Genomic DNA, 16217 nt, shown 5'->3' with positions numbered 1-16217 from the left:
GAGTCCAAGCCGCTTCCTTTCACCTGACAGAGTAGAGTTTCCCCGGTTGGACGTAGCGCGTAGAAGGAACACGTTATTCCAACCAGTTCCTTTCCCCTCCATCTGGCACCCCGGCTGGCCAGGGGGAGGCAGTTTAGAGACCAGGATTACTGCATGATGTTTGTGAGGGTACCTACAAAGTATTCTGTAAAAGCACAGTTGTTCAACCAGACCAATGTTTTAGAGAAGAAACGGCCAGGAGCCTAGTGGTGATCAATGTCTAAGGAAGGAAGGAAGAAATACGAATGGGACGTCTTGTTTCTTTATATTAGCGGGTGACTTTGTGAGGTTGTCCGGCTTTGGTATTTTTACTTCATTTTCCCGCTATTGTAAGTAAGGTGACAGGATCATGAAGTGAGTGGCGGTTCAGCCAGCGGAGGTCGTGTTAAACAGACTGTACGCGTGGGAGCGTTCTCTTTCTCTCTAACCTCGCTGGCCAACTTCTCATACTCCTCCATCAGCTTCTCGTTCTCCTGGTTGACAGCCAGAACCTTGCAGATACGGTTGGCAGCTGTCTCGGCCTGGGAGAGGGAGAGAGAGAGAGATGTAGAGAGATAAAGAGAGAGATGGAGAGAGGGTGGGGGGGTAGAGATGGGACGGATGGAACAACGTGAGATGGAGAGGGAGAAGGAAGGAGGAAGTGACAGATAGGGAGGATAAAAGGGGAAATCGAGGTAAATAACAGGATGATAGAGTTACACAGAGGAGCGATGTATGAAGACAAGGGCAGATAAAGAGGATGTAGAGAAAAAGGGAAATAAAGTGTGTGTTTGTGTGCGTGCGTGCGTGCGTGCGTGCGTGCGTGCGTGCGTGACAGAGTGATGGATTGCAAGAGGAAGTGCAGGAGGTAAATGGAAAGCTAGTTGATATACTGTTATTACGGGGGGTTATTACAGGGCGCCGGAGAGTGCGATCGACAATCAAATAAATACGTGGGTGATTTTTTTTGCCGTCTCGTATCGATTAATCTGTGCGCTTATTAAATCACCCTGACAGTGTTTAGTGTGCCAGTCAATTCGACCAATCAAAAACGAACAACACAGTATTAACAGATGTGATTCGGAGGACCCTTTTAAGCAAAGTATTGGGAGAGCATAATATGCTCTCCCAATACTTTACTTCCATCGCCATACTTTTGCATGCAAAATTAACCCCTCAGTCAGAGAGAGAAGGATGAGGCTGGCAGGGCACTGCGTCAGGCACCCAGAACTTGAGGCAAGTAAACTGACCCTATGGGAGCCAACCAAAGCCAGGAGGGGAAAGATGCGTACCACCTATGTAGACGTGCTGCGGCGCGACAGCTTGGCTGACAACACTGCAGAGCTCAAGAACCTGATGTTGGATAGGAATTTGTGGAGGGCAGCGATCCAGGAATCCCGAGTTGGTGTTGGCTAGACCTCACTCTCGCAACAACTAACTAAGCTGGTGGCAAGCTCTGCCTTAAAAGTCACAATTGCGTTTACATGGATACTGATACGCTTCTATTGCTGCCACTTATGGGGCCGTTATTGTATGCAAAGCGCGAACACTCTCCAGTGCGGCTTTAAGCCTGGACCAATCTTTAGATTTCTACGGGCATGTGAAAAGAAATATGTCCGAATACACAGATGCCTGAAGAAGGTCAGTAGACCTGAAAGCTTGCAAATAAATAATTTGATTGTGCACAGATTTTAGTGTGCGGAGCCTCCCTTTATTTTTTCTTCATTACACTTTTGTGACTCCAGCACCTCCTGTAATTTTTTCAGCAGATGACCGCTAAAAAAAACTTTCATTTTTAGACCAGTTTTAACTCAAATTTATACAGACGTTTAATAGCTGACTATCGCTCAGTGGGGTGCCCTAATCACGATAATGGTATGCTACGTATGTAAGCGTTACACATGTAAGGACTTCTATCATCGTTCTAATCTGATGAGGATTCCCAGGAATGATTAAATCTGTGAATCAATTAGTCCTCATTAACATGAATTAACATTAACGGTACATTATCTTACCTGCTCGGCGCCAGCGAAGGCGTGGTAGAAGCAGGACACGTAGGTCATGATGGCCTTCTCGTCGGGTTTGGGGGTGTTCACAATATCTGTGTGTGGAGAAGACAAACCATCAATTACTCTTCATTGATTGATTGATTGATTGATTGATCACTTTATTAACAGTTTGTAGAAGGGAATCACAGTAAAGCACAGTTCAATACCCACTGCTAAGAGGATTAAAAAAAACAAGAAAGCACTATGGCTTGTTTCCATTGGGGTCCTCCATTTTCAATTCATCAGAATACTGAATGACATTTAAAGATATTGTTTTTGCGGCTTACGCCTTTATTGATTTTTTAAGGGATAGAAAGTAGGCTGACAGGAAACGGGAGAGAGATGGGGGGATGACATGCGGTAAAGGCCGTGTCGGGTCCGGGAGTCGAACCCGCGGCACACCGCGACTGGATCACCAGTCCGGTGCCCAGACCGTTACGCTACGGCCTGGGCTACTGAATGACATTTAAACATATACTGTACTATGCATTGAATGGTGGCCACCTGGAAGTGCTCTTTGAGAGTGGCTAACCGAGAGTATGGATGACTATAAATAACTGTTATTGTCTACCATCACTCTGCCATTCACTTCAATTAGAAAGAAAGATTTTTATTTATTTAGAAAAATAGTTATGCAACCATGGAGCTAACAACACTGCAGAGATTAAGACAGGAGGTTGTGGAACGCAACGATTCCGGAGTTTGTGTTAACTAGTCTGCACTCTGCACTATAAAGATATAGTTTAAAAACTGTACAATGGTGAACAATCGTGCTTGGTGTGAATGGTCCTTTAGTCAAGTATATGTTTAATGTGAGCCTGGCAGTCTGTTTTGCTGTGGTTTAAATGTAAATGTATAGAATATATACACTCATAATGCACTCACCTTCAGCGTCAAGCATCTTAGGGATGTCCAGGAACTTCTCTGCCACCTCGAAGGCAGTGTTAAGGTTACCAATGGGGTCATCCTACATGTGCACACACACAAGATGTCAGATACCTACTTTCTGGGCTGCATTTTTCCTTTGCAAGCACACATTGTTAAGGAGACTTTATATGCATTTGCTTCAGGCAATAGTGGAGGAACAGAATGACAGAAAAGTGAGCAATGACTTCAATGGAGTATAGAAAATAGACTACGATAGAAGAGTGAAGAACAGCGTGGCAGCCAAAAGGTGAGTTTAAATCGATAACTGCATAGAAACATCAAACAGAGTGCAGGAAACTGAAGAGAGAGAGGGCACCTTTCTCAGTTTGGAGTAGTCAATGAGGTCGGGTCTGTGTCTGTGGATGAGGGCACACAGAGCCAGGCCATCCTTCCAACTGAGACGCCCCAGAGAAGAGAAATATAAGGAGGAAATAGGGAGGAGAGAGAGAGAGAGAGAGAGAGAGAGAGAGAGAGAGAGGAGAATAGGAAAGGGAGGGAGAGAGAGAGAGAGGATGAACAGGATGGGGGAAAGGAGCGATGATGGGGCAGAAGAAGAAAAATATAAGATTTAGAATTTAGGGGGAAAAGCAGAACATGATGGTGAAGAAGAGTAATCATTTTTTATCATGGCAAAAAAGCAGGAGGAGGCAGGGAATGAAACAGAGGGTGGGGGTGGAGGGGTCGCTCCATGTGACGGCCACCGTGTGGCGCCGCAGGCCCACCTGATGTGGAAGTTCTGCACGTTGACGTTCCTGTAGGGGGCAGTCTTCCTCTGGCACCACAGCAGCAGACCCTCCTTGGCAGAGGTCTCTGTGGGAGAGAGACAGAGAGAGAGAGACAGAGACAGAGAGAGAGAGAGACAGAGAGACAGAGACAGAGACAGAGACAGAGACAGAGACAGAGACAGAGAGAGAGACACACACAGAGAGAGAGACAGAGAGAGATACAGAGAGAGAGAGAGAGAGACAGAGAGAGACAGAGAGAGAGAGAGACAGACAGAGAGACAGAGAGAGAGACAGAGAGAGAGAGAGAGGGTAGGAAATCAGTGTTGATTTTGACAGCACATTTTGATTTTAGTTTTAGTCACATTTTAGTCACCTGGAATGTTTTAGTGTTAGTCCAGTTTAAGTTGACTAAATATCATAAGATTTCAGTCGACTAAAAGGTATTTTGGCGGGCCTTGATGCCGTCTTAATGACTGATTTTACACTTTTTACACATTTCACACTCAGTTTTCATTTAGTTTCCATGTAGTTTTCGCCAGTGAAAAAAGGTAGTCGACGAACATTTTTCGTCATAGTATTAGTTGACGAAATCAACACTGGTGGGGAACGGGGATATGAGAGTGGGGGAGGGAGAAACTATTGGGCATTTATGATGATGTCAAATAAATAAATCTGCTTTATGAATAAGGTATTAAATCCCTGGCCCCGAGTCAGTTTGCTTAAAGGACGATCAATCATTCAAAGTTCTTTGTGGAGCAATCATCATAATGCTGAGTGAACAAAAAAATGTGACTCCCCTTTTGGTGTTTTAAGCATTATGTTGTACTTTAGCTATTGAAAAATAGCAGATCTACAAGCTCATATGAGCTTGTAGATGCTGCTATTTTTGAAAAATCGTGAAAATGAACGTTTTTAACTCAAATGGGGCTCCTTGACATGAAATAGTTTGAGAGAATGAACCGCTGATATAGAAACATGGGGTTTTTCAGAAAACTGTCAGGATTTAGAAGACATTTGTAGAATCGTCCTTCGGTCTAAATGGGTTAAACCAACACGACGAGTTTATAACACACTTATTTAAAAACTGAGTCGTTGGTTAGACTAATTAAAATGTGTGCGCCGTGATTTGAATATCTACACGGCGCCTTGCGTTCGTTCGTTCAGCATTAATGGCCCGGTCTGGGCGTTTGATGACCCGTGAAAAGTCACGGTGGTCGCCGATGTATGTTATAAAGCGACGTCCTCCGCGCTCGCGGACGTGCGTATACGTACGTACATCAAACTCACCGATGCGCGTCTTAATTTGAATAGGTTTACGGAGTGCTGATGTTTTTGTATGTGCTGTGCCATTTGTAGCCTTTGTTGTTGGCCCGTCGAGTGTGAAATTAAATGTCTTCATGGAACACTGAGGGGAAGGAACGCATATACGATGTATGTTGTTGAACTACATGTGTTCTCAGAAACACACATTGTGACTTTCATGGGTCCGTGACCACGTGGCGCCCTGCATGGGTCCGTGACCGCGTGGCGCCCTGCAATATAACGTCAAAGAGAAAGTGTAGCCTTCATGACAGACCATTCGTCTCTGTCTGATGGTAACCTTGTATGTCCAGTGTTGTTATTTTCTACTTTAGTTTAGTCATAGTCTTGAATTTAATGAAACTTCATTTAGTTTTAGTCATATTTTAGTCACCTGGAATGTTTTAGTGTTAGTCTAGATTTAATCGACTAAATATCATAAGATTTTAGTCGACTAAATTGACAGTTGATTTAGTCGACTAAAATGTGTTTTGGCGGGCCTTGATGCCGTCGTAATGGCTGATTTTACACTTGCTGAAAATATTTTCAGCATGCAACCAAGTGTAAAATGACTTTCACTGGATCTCTTGTCCACTAGTCCCTTCATAACAGTTTTAGTCTAGTTTTTATTTGTTGACGAAATTGTCAGTATATTTAGTCTTAGTTTTAGTCGTCATAGCTCAGTTTTCATTTAGTTTCCATTTTGCTTCCGTCAGTGAAAAAAGGATAGTCGACGAACATTTTTCGTCATAGTATTAGTCGACGAAATCAACACTGCGTATGTCCCAAACTGTTACTGTTTCAGGACGTTGCGTATCATCATCGGATCGACAAGCGTTTCCAGCTTGTGGATCTGCTACTCTTGATGCTTTTGTGTGATACTGTAGTGCAGTGGTTTTCAACCAGTGGTCCTTGAGGAGGTTCCAGGTGGTCCACAGCTAAATGATGGAGAGTTGGTAACCAAATGGACCCTTATAGATCTTTAACAATTGAGTGTAAAAAAAAAAAGAATTACACTGAGGAGTTAAATTATTGTTAAACATCTGCATTACTTAATTTAAGTCTACACAATTAGAGAATGTAGAAGAATTGTGATTTTGATCAACGTTTGCCTGTTATCTCTCCTAATGGTACCGACATCAATCAATACAGCATGGAATTGTGGACAAAATCTTATCCGACGACAACAAAATATTCTTTAGTTTTGGGTCTGAGAGGCAACATCTCATCAAATGGTGGTCCATGGATCAAATGCTGAATAAATAATGGGCCTTGATATGAAAATGGTTGAAAACCACTGCTGTGGTGTGATCCAGTAGGGCGTTTATTTGCCAAGAAAACAACAATAGGGAGATAAGAGGTTTCTGCCCGACCACAACAATATACTGTATATGGTTTTTATCTGCTTCACTGATGTTGTTGTTGAAGGTCATGTGAAGTAATTGCAGTAAAATGTGTGTGAGGATGCATGCAACGCGCGCACGTGCGCACACACCCACACACAAGGGGGGGGGGGGGGACACACGGGCACACACTGACCTTCCACAGAGATGTCCTGGATGGCGAAGCGAAGAATGATGGTCCAGATCATACCAAGGGTCATTTTCACGTTGCCGTCGCAAATCTCTGCAACCAATCACCAAACACGTCCATCAGTGACAGCCACAACACACACACACACACACACACACACACACACACACACACACACACACGCACAAACACACATAGTAAAGACATACTGTATATCTCACACATGAAACTGTACAAAGTGGAGAAATGTTATAAATTGCTGTACAAAGGTTCTAGTTCTATTCCAATTGAAGTGAAATAAATTGCGTTTTACAAGACAAGGAGGTCTCTCAAAAATAAACCTAGACAATGCAATATAAGGTTATTGAATGCTGGATGTGTTGCATATCTCTCAATGGGTATCTCTCAATATTCAAGATCAGTTCCACTGTTAAGTTGAACTGATCTATATCTATATTCTATATCTATATTCTGATATTCTGAGTCTCCATGTCTTTTGAAGTTGGAATACCAATTTTATCCAATAAGGAGACAGTCACAGAACTCACTGTGAAATTGGCAACCCACCTGAAACTGAACAAACAAACTATACTATCAGACTAGTACATTTACTATTAGAATATAGAGATTTAACATTTTAACAAAACCTTTTTTTGAATCACTATTAATACACACTTAATACTTAATCACACCTTTTTGAAACTCTCTGTTCTCATTCATGCTCTGTTCTGATAATAACGAGTTTCCAGTGCTTTCTGAGAGAGTGCTGACATCAACATTACATCATTACAACATTTCATCGCTAAAGTAATAAGCATATCTTTGAAAAATCATATCTACACATACCGTAGATGGCTTTAAATCATGAATTAACATTCACTACCGTTTAATTGCTAGTCTTCATCTGTAACAGACTGCATGCTTTAATATACAGTGCATACTGTCTGCATTCACAGACAGTTTGTTTCATAATGTAGAATAATTCACATATGAAATTCGGCGTATAAAGCGAATTGTCATCTTGTTTTTTCTAATGTGGAGTAAAGACGTCCTACGTGTACAGTATGTAGGAAAGACGTTTACCATTTAGCCCCACGCGCTAAAGATTTCTTACCGTCTAAAAGTCAATCTAGTACAGTGGTTTTCAACCAGTGGCCCTTGAGGGGGTTCCAGGTGGTCCCCATGCTAAATGATGGAGAGTTGGTAACCAAATGAACCCTTGTAGATCTTTAAATCTTGAGAGCATAAAATGAATTCGGTTTCATTTTACGCTCTCAAGAGTTACATCTGCATTACTAAGTTAATTTACAAGAAGTCTACACAATTAGAGAATGTGAAATTATTATTAATTTGATCAACGTTTGCCTGTTACATCTCCTATGGTACCACATCAATACAGCAAGGAATTGTGGACAAAATATTATCCAACGACAACAAACTCATTCTTTAGCTTTGGGTCTAAATAATGTAAGTAAATAATGGGTCTTGATATGAAAAAGGTTGAAAGCCACTGATCTAGTACTTTTTTCTGTGATGGAGAACTCGTATAGTGTGCTAATGTGGTTTGTTCCGCCCATCTGGCGTTGCAGAGAGATTAAACAAGCATTGAGAATGAGAATGAATCACCAGGGCTGTTTGCAAACGAACCTAACCAATTAAAATCCTGTGCACTTTGTTGACCGGAGCACCCCAGGGCTCTACAATTAGTCCCCTCCTTTTTGTCCATCTACATCTCTTCATCAAAAATAGCAGATCTACAAGCTCACAACACGTCATGACGTTGACACGTGTGAGCTTGTACATCTGCTATTTTTGCCAAAAGTTTGCCTATTATGACATGCACGGAACAGGGGCGCTAGATTAAATACTATTTCTACTACTACTACAAATTATTATAAAATAATTATTATTATCATTGTTATTATTTATTATTAATTATTATTACTAGTCCTTACCCGTTGTGAGATATTTGCCCCCCCTTGTGGCCGTGAAGGGTACTGCGCCCGGGTGCGTTTGTAATTTACTAATAAATGTATTAATAATCATTAATGTGTCAGATCGAAAAAAGGGCTTCGTTACGCCCTCCATATTCATATGGAGGGCGTATGTGTGAAAAGTGATTGGGAGTGATTGGTGCAGGAAGTAAGGAGTTACGGCAGTGTTTCTGACACACAGACACACACACAGACACACGGACAGACATTCGGTTAATTATAGTATGATAAAAACATGAGGAAAACACACCTTCAGCACCAATAGACACCAGCTTGACTCCCTTGCTGCAGATGAAGTCCAGAGCTTTGTTCACGTTGGCAATCTTATGGAAACGCATCTTGCCTTTGTCAGGTTTGGGCAGCCTCTCCCCTGAAAAGGAGGAGAAATCTTTATTAGCCATACACACACACACACTCACCTGCTGGCTCAGGGAATTCTGCCCTATACGCACCCCTCACACTACAGAAGGCACAGATGTATCTCGTATCACAATCCAATATCATGGGTTCAACTCCCTCCTCAAGTCCTGGGTCGTTTTGTCATTTTCTTTCCTCTACATCCCAGTCTTTCTTCCCCGTCTCTCTCTCTGCTGTCTAATAAGGCAGAAATGCCATAAAAGAATAACTAGAACCAAAGACTGGACAACGGTGGAGTGCATACCTCTTCCACAGCGCTTTGCACTTGTCAATATGGCATGTGGAATGTTGTTGCGCAGCCAAGAAGGATTTATTGACCACCGGCCCCCCATTGTATTTAATTGGTCCAATCAATAATGTAGGTCCTGCTGTATGTCTGCTGACAGGCATGCGTGACTCCATTGGGAAGTTATATGTCTAATTATGAGATACCACCACCACCACACTTCTGTGTGGCCAGTCAGTGCAATCTTCCTTCCTCCATGACCAGTCTTTCCACATAGTTTAAATCCGTAGATCAGGCCTGGGCCGTGGCTCAGCGGTCCAGTCACCTTGGCTGGTAATCCAGTCTGGCAGTGTGCCGCGGGTTCGACTCCCGATCCCGACAGCATTCACTGAACGTCACCCCCCCCATCTCTCTCCCCATTTCCTGTCAGCCTACTGTCTGTCCCTCCATAAAAAAAATAAAAATAAAATAAAGGCGAAAGCCACACAAAAAAAACCATAAAGAAAAATAATCCGTAGATCATAGTTTCATGCAATTCTGATGTTTTGGAGAGGTCTTCTTCTAAGACTGGTTCTCAACTTCTCGAATCTACAGGCTGATCAATGACTCAGATGGAGATCCTTGATATGTTGAAACAAGGGTGTCTTATTTCCCCCCTCTCTGCTCTTAGTTATCTAAAACGCTACTCTGAATGAATAAAAGACTAAAATTGAAAAGCAATTACAGTATCATAACATTCCCACTGATTTCCTCCCCGTACTGAGACATAATTTATGTTCACTACTTCAACTCGTTACGTCTTTTATTAGGTCAATTAAGTGTGTGCATGAAGCACCAATATGATAACATACTGTGGTATGCAAGGCACACAGTGCAACTGCACAATTGAATCTCAAATTGTCTTAACCCATTTTGGGCGGGAACCTCTTTTGGTGTTAGCATTATATTATGCTTTAGCTACTGAAAAATAGCAGATCTACAAGCTCATAGCGTGGCACCGAGTGGCGCGCTACAAGCTTGTAGGTCAGCTATTCTTTTTAAATCGACATTTATAGAATCTGATCTCAGGTCAGAATGGGTTAAAAAGCTACCAGTCAAAACTGAGAGAAACAAAAAGAAAGGAGGGAGTCCTTCTCCTACGTGACTGCAGTCTGCTACTTTGTCGCCGATGCACCTGCTTTGATTTAGTAAGTCGAGTGTGCAGAAGTCTCTCCTCAATAGGATTCAATTTGTTTTTAAATAGAAAAAGCTCAAAGCTTCGAGCTTGTGGATCTGCCACTTAGAAGCAAGGGCACTAATTTACGAAAAACACTAAAATATGGATAGGAGGTTTCTGCCCGACAGCAACGATACAGAATGGACATTGTCGTTATGTAAACTCCAGTGTACCATGGATGGATACCATGGACTGTCGTTATGTAAACTCCAGTGTACCATGGATGGATACCATGGACAGCTCCAGTTTACTATGGACAGCTCCTATAGTATGGATAATTGGACTGTGACCAGAGAGAGTCCAACTGGAAGCAACATCTATGTGTGTCTGTGGTAGGGCTGCACAATAATATGGACAAAATTTCATATCTCTGTATTTATGCCAAATGGTGCGATATATATGCGATATAGATATTACCGTTAAAATGTCATATTCTATATTTTAAGTGTTGCAACATTGAAGACTAAACATTATTAAAAAAACGGCATAATAACAAGCCGATAAATATATCATATTGCGATACCTTTTTTTCAACACTGATATTGCTGATGTTCATACCTCAATAACGATAACGATATATTGTGCAGCCTTAGTCTGTGGCATGTACAGTATGTGCTTGCTTTTATCACTATTAACATTGCGTCAGTTAAATTGTGCCTGTGTGCATCTCGAGAGGTGTGTGCGTGCGTGCGTGCGTGCACGCTCCACCTGAAATGATCTTCAGCTGTAAGATGACACACATCATGCAGTCAAAACGTAAATGATTCTGTGAAATCTGGCTCTGCTATCAGAGTGTGTTTTCGTGTAAATGTGTGTGTCCATATACATGCATGGATATTGCACTGCATGTTAGTTTGAGACATATGTGTGTGTGTGTGTGTGTGTGTGTGTGTGTGTGTGTGTGTGTGTGTGTGTGTGTCGGCTCCACCTGAGATAACCTCCAGCAGCAGCATGAGCTTAAGGCCATTTCTGAAATCTTCTTCAATGTTCTCAATCTGTGTGCCAGCCTTCCTCAAGTGGGAGTTACACCAAGCTGTGAAAGTCTGGAGAAAAGAGAGAGACGGAGAGAGGGGGAGGAGGAGAGGAGAGGAAAATGGAGAAGACGTTAACACACACCGAGTTCAATCATGTTGTCAAATGATAAATGGTGCATTTATATAGCGCCTTTATCCAAGGCGCTTTACATAGATTGTGCATTACATTCACCCTACATTCACACACACATTCATACACTGATGGCAGCGGAAACCATGCAAGGCACCGACCAGCACATCAGGAGCAATTAGGGGTTCAGATTCTTGCTCAAGGACACTTCGACACTAACTCTGGGGGAGCCCAGGTTTGAACTGGCGACCTTGCGGTTACCATCCAGCCGCTCTACCCATGAGCCACCGCCGCTGTCAGGATCTCTTTAGAGCTCTATTTGTGATAGTAACTAAACTAACTGCACATACGGTACCACTACATGATTGCAAACAAGGGTATTTAATTCCAAACAGCTTGAGCAATACATTTCACTTAATCGGGTCCATGAAGCTTGTGTTCATTGTGGTCCATTTTAAAACGAACAGACCACACAAACAACCACACAAAAACACAATTATATAAATAGGTGTTGATAGTTTGCCAGACAGGGCATTACATTTTGAGCATTCTTTTCAAGGATATAGGCTTTTTATCAAAAATGCAGGGATTTCATGTGATGAGCGAACTCTTCCTCTCATGGTGTGTTGCTGGTTTAATGGGTTGTATTTGTAGCAGATTGACAACACAGATCACACTAAAATGGAAATGGGTTTCAGCTGCTTAAAGCACCTGGTTTTGGTGTGAGTGGAACGGTGCCTAATGCTGAGGGACAACTGGTTCCATGACATCCATCATCACAGGACCAGGCAACCGATTACCAAATGTGTTTTTGGGGGGAGTTCGACACAGTATAGGGGTGCAAAGGATAGGGCAGTTGTTCACAGTATAGGGGTGCAAGGATACAGTAGCTGCATCGAAAAATCCTCAACAATCGAAGTATATCGATATGCATATCGATATGTGACTTTGTATCGTATTTCATCACTTTGCAATGCAAAGAATTGATTGTATCGATGGATTGGATACTAAGAAAATAAATAAATAAATAAATGTGTTTATTCTCCGTGTTCATGTCAAGGTGCAGGTTTGTTAATAGATATTTGAGAAATATTTGAAGAAATATTTTTCTGAAAACTTTAAGTCAGGATTTAGAAGCAGTTTTTTTAATCAGCCTCAGTCCTAAGTGGGTTTAAAAACAAATCACACCCCCGTGCTCAGACACTGATGTAAAATCCTCCATTCATTGTCAATGGGAATTGAATGTTTGTGTAGGACAAAGTTTGTGGACAGACACCAAAAGCTGCATAGGAGGGGCTAGAAAACCTGCACTATCCACATGTGTTTCACACGGAATTAATTTCTTTGCTTAATAGTTACTGTATCGATTTTAAATCAATTAATCGTATCGCCATGAATGAACCAATATCGTGTCGTCATGTCATGTATCGTATCGTCAACCGTGTAGAGTTACACCCCCTAAACACTGTGTGTGTGTGTGTGTGTGTGTGTGTGTGTGTGTGTGTGTGTGTGTGTGTGTGGAGAGAGATAGAACAATGAATAATGAGCTACACAGAGGAGTGTGTGGGAGGAGAGGAGAGGAGAGGAGAGGAGAGGAGAGGAGAGGAGAGGAGAGGAGAGATTGAGAATGAGGAGAGAGACAGAGAGACCGAGGTAGGGGAGAGTGTGACAGATGTATAAATTAGCAATGACGGAAAGTGTATTCAGAAGGTGAGAGCATAAGTTCTCCATTAAATCTGCGTGCATAAAAGATGAATCTACTGTGTGTGTGTGTGTGTGTGTGTGTGTGTGTGCGTGTGTATACAATATACATACATTCTCGCTCATGCACGCATGCCAGTTTGTCACCTGGGCTTAAGTGTGTCTGACTGCAGATCTGTGTGTGTGTGTGTGTGGGTGTATAGACTGGCACGGCAGAGAGAGAGAGAGAGAGAGAGAGAGAGAGAGAGAGAAACTACTGCACTTGAGTGGGAGGGAGCAAGAACCCACGCCTGCATGGATCAAAAGAGAGAGAGAGAGGAGAAAGAAAATGAAATGAATGCAGCAAGAGTGCAAAAAGCAAAAGCATGCCGTAGAACGTAGATAGATAGATAGAAGAGTGGAGTGGAGTGGAGAGGAGATGGTGTGTTTTGATGTACAGGGACTGGAGGAGAGGAGAGGAGAGGAGAGGAGAGGAGAGGAGAGGAGAGGAGAGGAGAGGAGAGGAAGGGAATGGTGTGTTTTGATGTACGGGGTCTGGAGGAGAGGAGAGGAGAGGAGAGGAGGCCTACTGGCCTCCCAAAACCAGCCCAGGGTCCCAGCTGGTGCCGTCTCCCTTTGAAACGCATGACCAAATTTAGACAGGCACGCACACACCCCAACCAGAGGGGGGGAGAGGGAGAGAGAGATAGAGAGATAGAGAGATAGAGATAGAGATAGAGATAGAGATAGAGAGAAAAGAAGGAAGGAGGAAGGAGAGGAAAGGGGGGGTGAGGAGAAATGAGTGAAGAGGAGGGAGTGATGAAGGTGGGAAAAGCATGGAGGGGGGAGGGGGGGCAGAGGGGAAGGGAGGCTAAATCGGGTAGCAAAGAGACAGCTGAGACGACCAGATTCCTAAGGCAAACTGTAAGCGTCCAAGACGGAGAGACAGAGACAGACAGAGACAGAGACAGAGAGAGAGTAAATGGAGAGAAAAGAATGAACTAAAAATTATGTAAAAATGGAAATGGAAACCACGACAGTCAGTGGGTGAGCAGTGTAGGATAGTATAGTGTGCATTTGACTTGACAGACATCAAAGAGGTGCTATTATCATTGATTCAGTCAGGATAGTCACTCAGTCATGGGCAAAGTGCCCATAATATAGGTTACTAAGTGCTGTGCCGCTACAGTAAGTATATAAAAGTATACTACCTTGTTTTATAAATGAATACCGGAGAACTCGCCAGTTTACCGACTCGCCGCAGTTTAGTGCATTTTAGTTTTACTTCATCTTCATTTAAATTGCATTGAATTGAGAGAGAGAGGATAGTCGTTTAGAGTTTACACTAGATGAAGTAGGAATGCTAAAGTTTAAACACCAAAGTACCGAAACAATGTAATTCATTAGTAAACAATATCCTGAAATGGTAGGCCTACTTATCATTGGTATTCACATACTCAACTTTTTATCATTGAATTCAATAGCCTCAGGTGCCGGACAAACAGGCGCCCCCCCGTTCTGTTTTTTCTCACTTTTACGGGTTTCTCACTTCATATAAAATTCATGATTACAGCCTTATTTTCAGTATAACAACTCGCTAGTAGTAAATGTTGAAACATCAAGCTGTCATTTTCATACATAATATCTACTACAGTAAAGCCCCATGCAAGGGTGATCTATACTTAGGCATGATGCACCATGCAGTGTCGCGCCCCCCAAAACAAATAGCAGAACTACAAGCTCACAAGGCGTCACAGAATGAAGCGCTGTGAGCTTGTAGATCAGCTGTTTTTTGGTGTGTGACACATACATGCTGTGCTGCCAAACGTATGACGTAAGAATCATTGTGGGGGGACGGGGGGGACGGGGTATCCTGTAACGCTATGGAATTCACCACAATGAAGTCACCATCTTCTCTCTCTCTCTCTCTGTCTCTCTTCCCCCCCCCACCTGTTGGTCTAGCCCTTGGATGTGGTTGGGTCCTTCTTGTGAAATGAGGTCACCATATCCCAGCTGAATGCCCCCCATGGGGGAAACGAGGCTGCCACTCCTGTGCATGGTAGAGCTGACACACCCCAACGTGCACGTTGGAACACATGCACACACACACACACACACACACTCACACAGATTTGCACTTATATAGTGGGGTGTATGCGCGTGACATCATCATCATCATCATCATCATACCCGGCAAGTTATGCGGGAACGCCTGCTACCAAGTTCCAAATAAACGACTTTCTGGCATTTCTGGCACAGAGGACGACCTAGAGAAAGTCCTATCTGATTGACAGCCCCATACATCCACACAGAAAAGTTCTATCTGATTGAAAGCCCCATACATCCACACAGAAAAGTCCTATCTGATTGAAAGCCCCATACATCCACACAGAAAAGTCCTATCTGATTGAAAGCCCCATACATCCACACAGAAAAGTCCTATCTGATTGACAGCCCCATACATATCCACACAGAAAAGTCCTATCTGATTGACAGCCCCATACATATCCACACAGAAAAGTCCTATCTGATTGACAGCCCCATACATATCCACACAGAAAAGTCCTATCTGATTGCATTAAACAACGTTAAACTCACTTTATGCATGTGCATACCCTCTCGACAATGAGTTTCTTTTCTTTTTTTTGGTAATTCAAATGTTTTTTTATTTTTCAAAGAAGTACATAATAAGTTCACATTTTATTTTCTACTGCTCCTCATATCATGAGCTTCATCAAAAAAATATTGAATAGGTGTAGAAACCTACATTTGATATGGTTAAGTGACCAAATGTTTGGCATTAACCAAATATTTTCATTTTGTTTCCAATAAGTGAATTTGATATCTGTATTGATGTTTTTGGCATACTTCCCGTATAAGGGATGGGGCTTTTGGAAAGACCCAAACATGAAAAACCATTAATTCTCGCACGCACGCACACACGCACGCGTACGCACGCACGCACGCGCACCTTACAGCACATTGGTTCTCAAACTTCATGTCAAGGACCCCCTAATTGACACTTATTAG

The 16217-nt window shown here is 42.6% G+C and overlaps 1 protein-coding gene across 1 annotated transcript in view; it reads right to left on the bottom strand.

Moving 5' to 3' along the window:
- The window catches only part of actn3b (actinin alpha 3b), a 53960-nt gene that overhangs the window by 18251 nt on the left and 19492 nt on the right, over window positions 1-16217 (bottom strand). Inside the window, exons 2-9 of the mRNA XM_083789023.1 lie at window positions 11332-11446; window positions 8795-8914; window positions 6557-6643; window positions 3716-3803; window positions 3310-3388; window positions 2952-3033; window positions 2034-2119; window positions 468-560 (exon numbers count right to left, since the gene is read on the bottom strand). Coding sequence (XP_083645149.1) covers window positions 468-560; window positions 2034-2119; window positions 2952-3033; window positions 3310-3388; window positions 3716-3803; window positions 6557-6643; window positions 8795-8914; window positions 11332-11446 — 750 coding nt within the window. The remainder of the gene's footprint in view (window positions 1-467; window positions 561-2033; window positions 2120-2951; window positions 3034-3309; window positions 3389-3715; window positions 3804-6556; window positions 6644-8794; window positions 8915-11331; window positions 11447-16217) is intronic.

This window comes from Protomyctophum parallelum (genome assembly GCF_964188405.1).
Source record: "Protomyctophum parallelum genome assembly, chromosome: 18".
Taxonomy (NCBI): domain Eukaryota; kingdom Metazoa; phylum Chordata; class Actinopteri; order Myctophiformes; family Myctophidae; genus Protomyctophum; species Protomyctophum parallelum.
The sequence above is the reverse complement of the archived record's forward strand: the minus strand, read 5'-3'. Positions and strand labels throughout refer to the sequence as shown.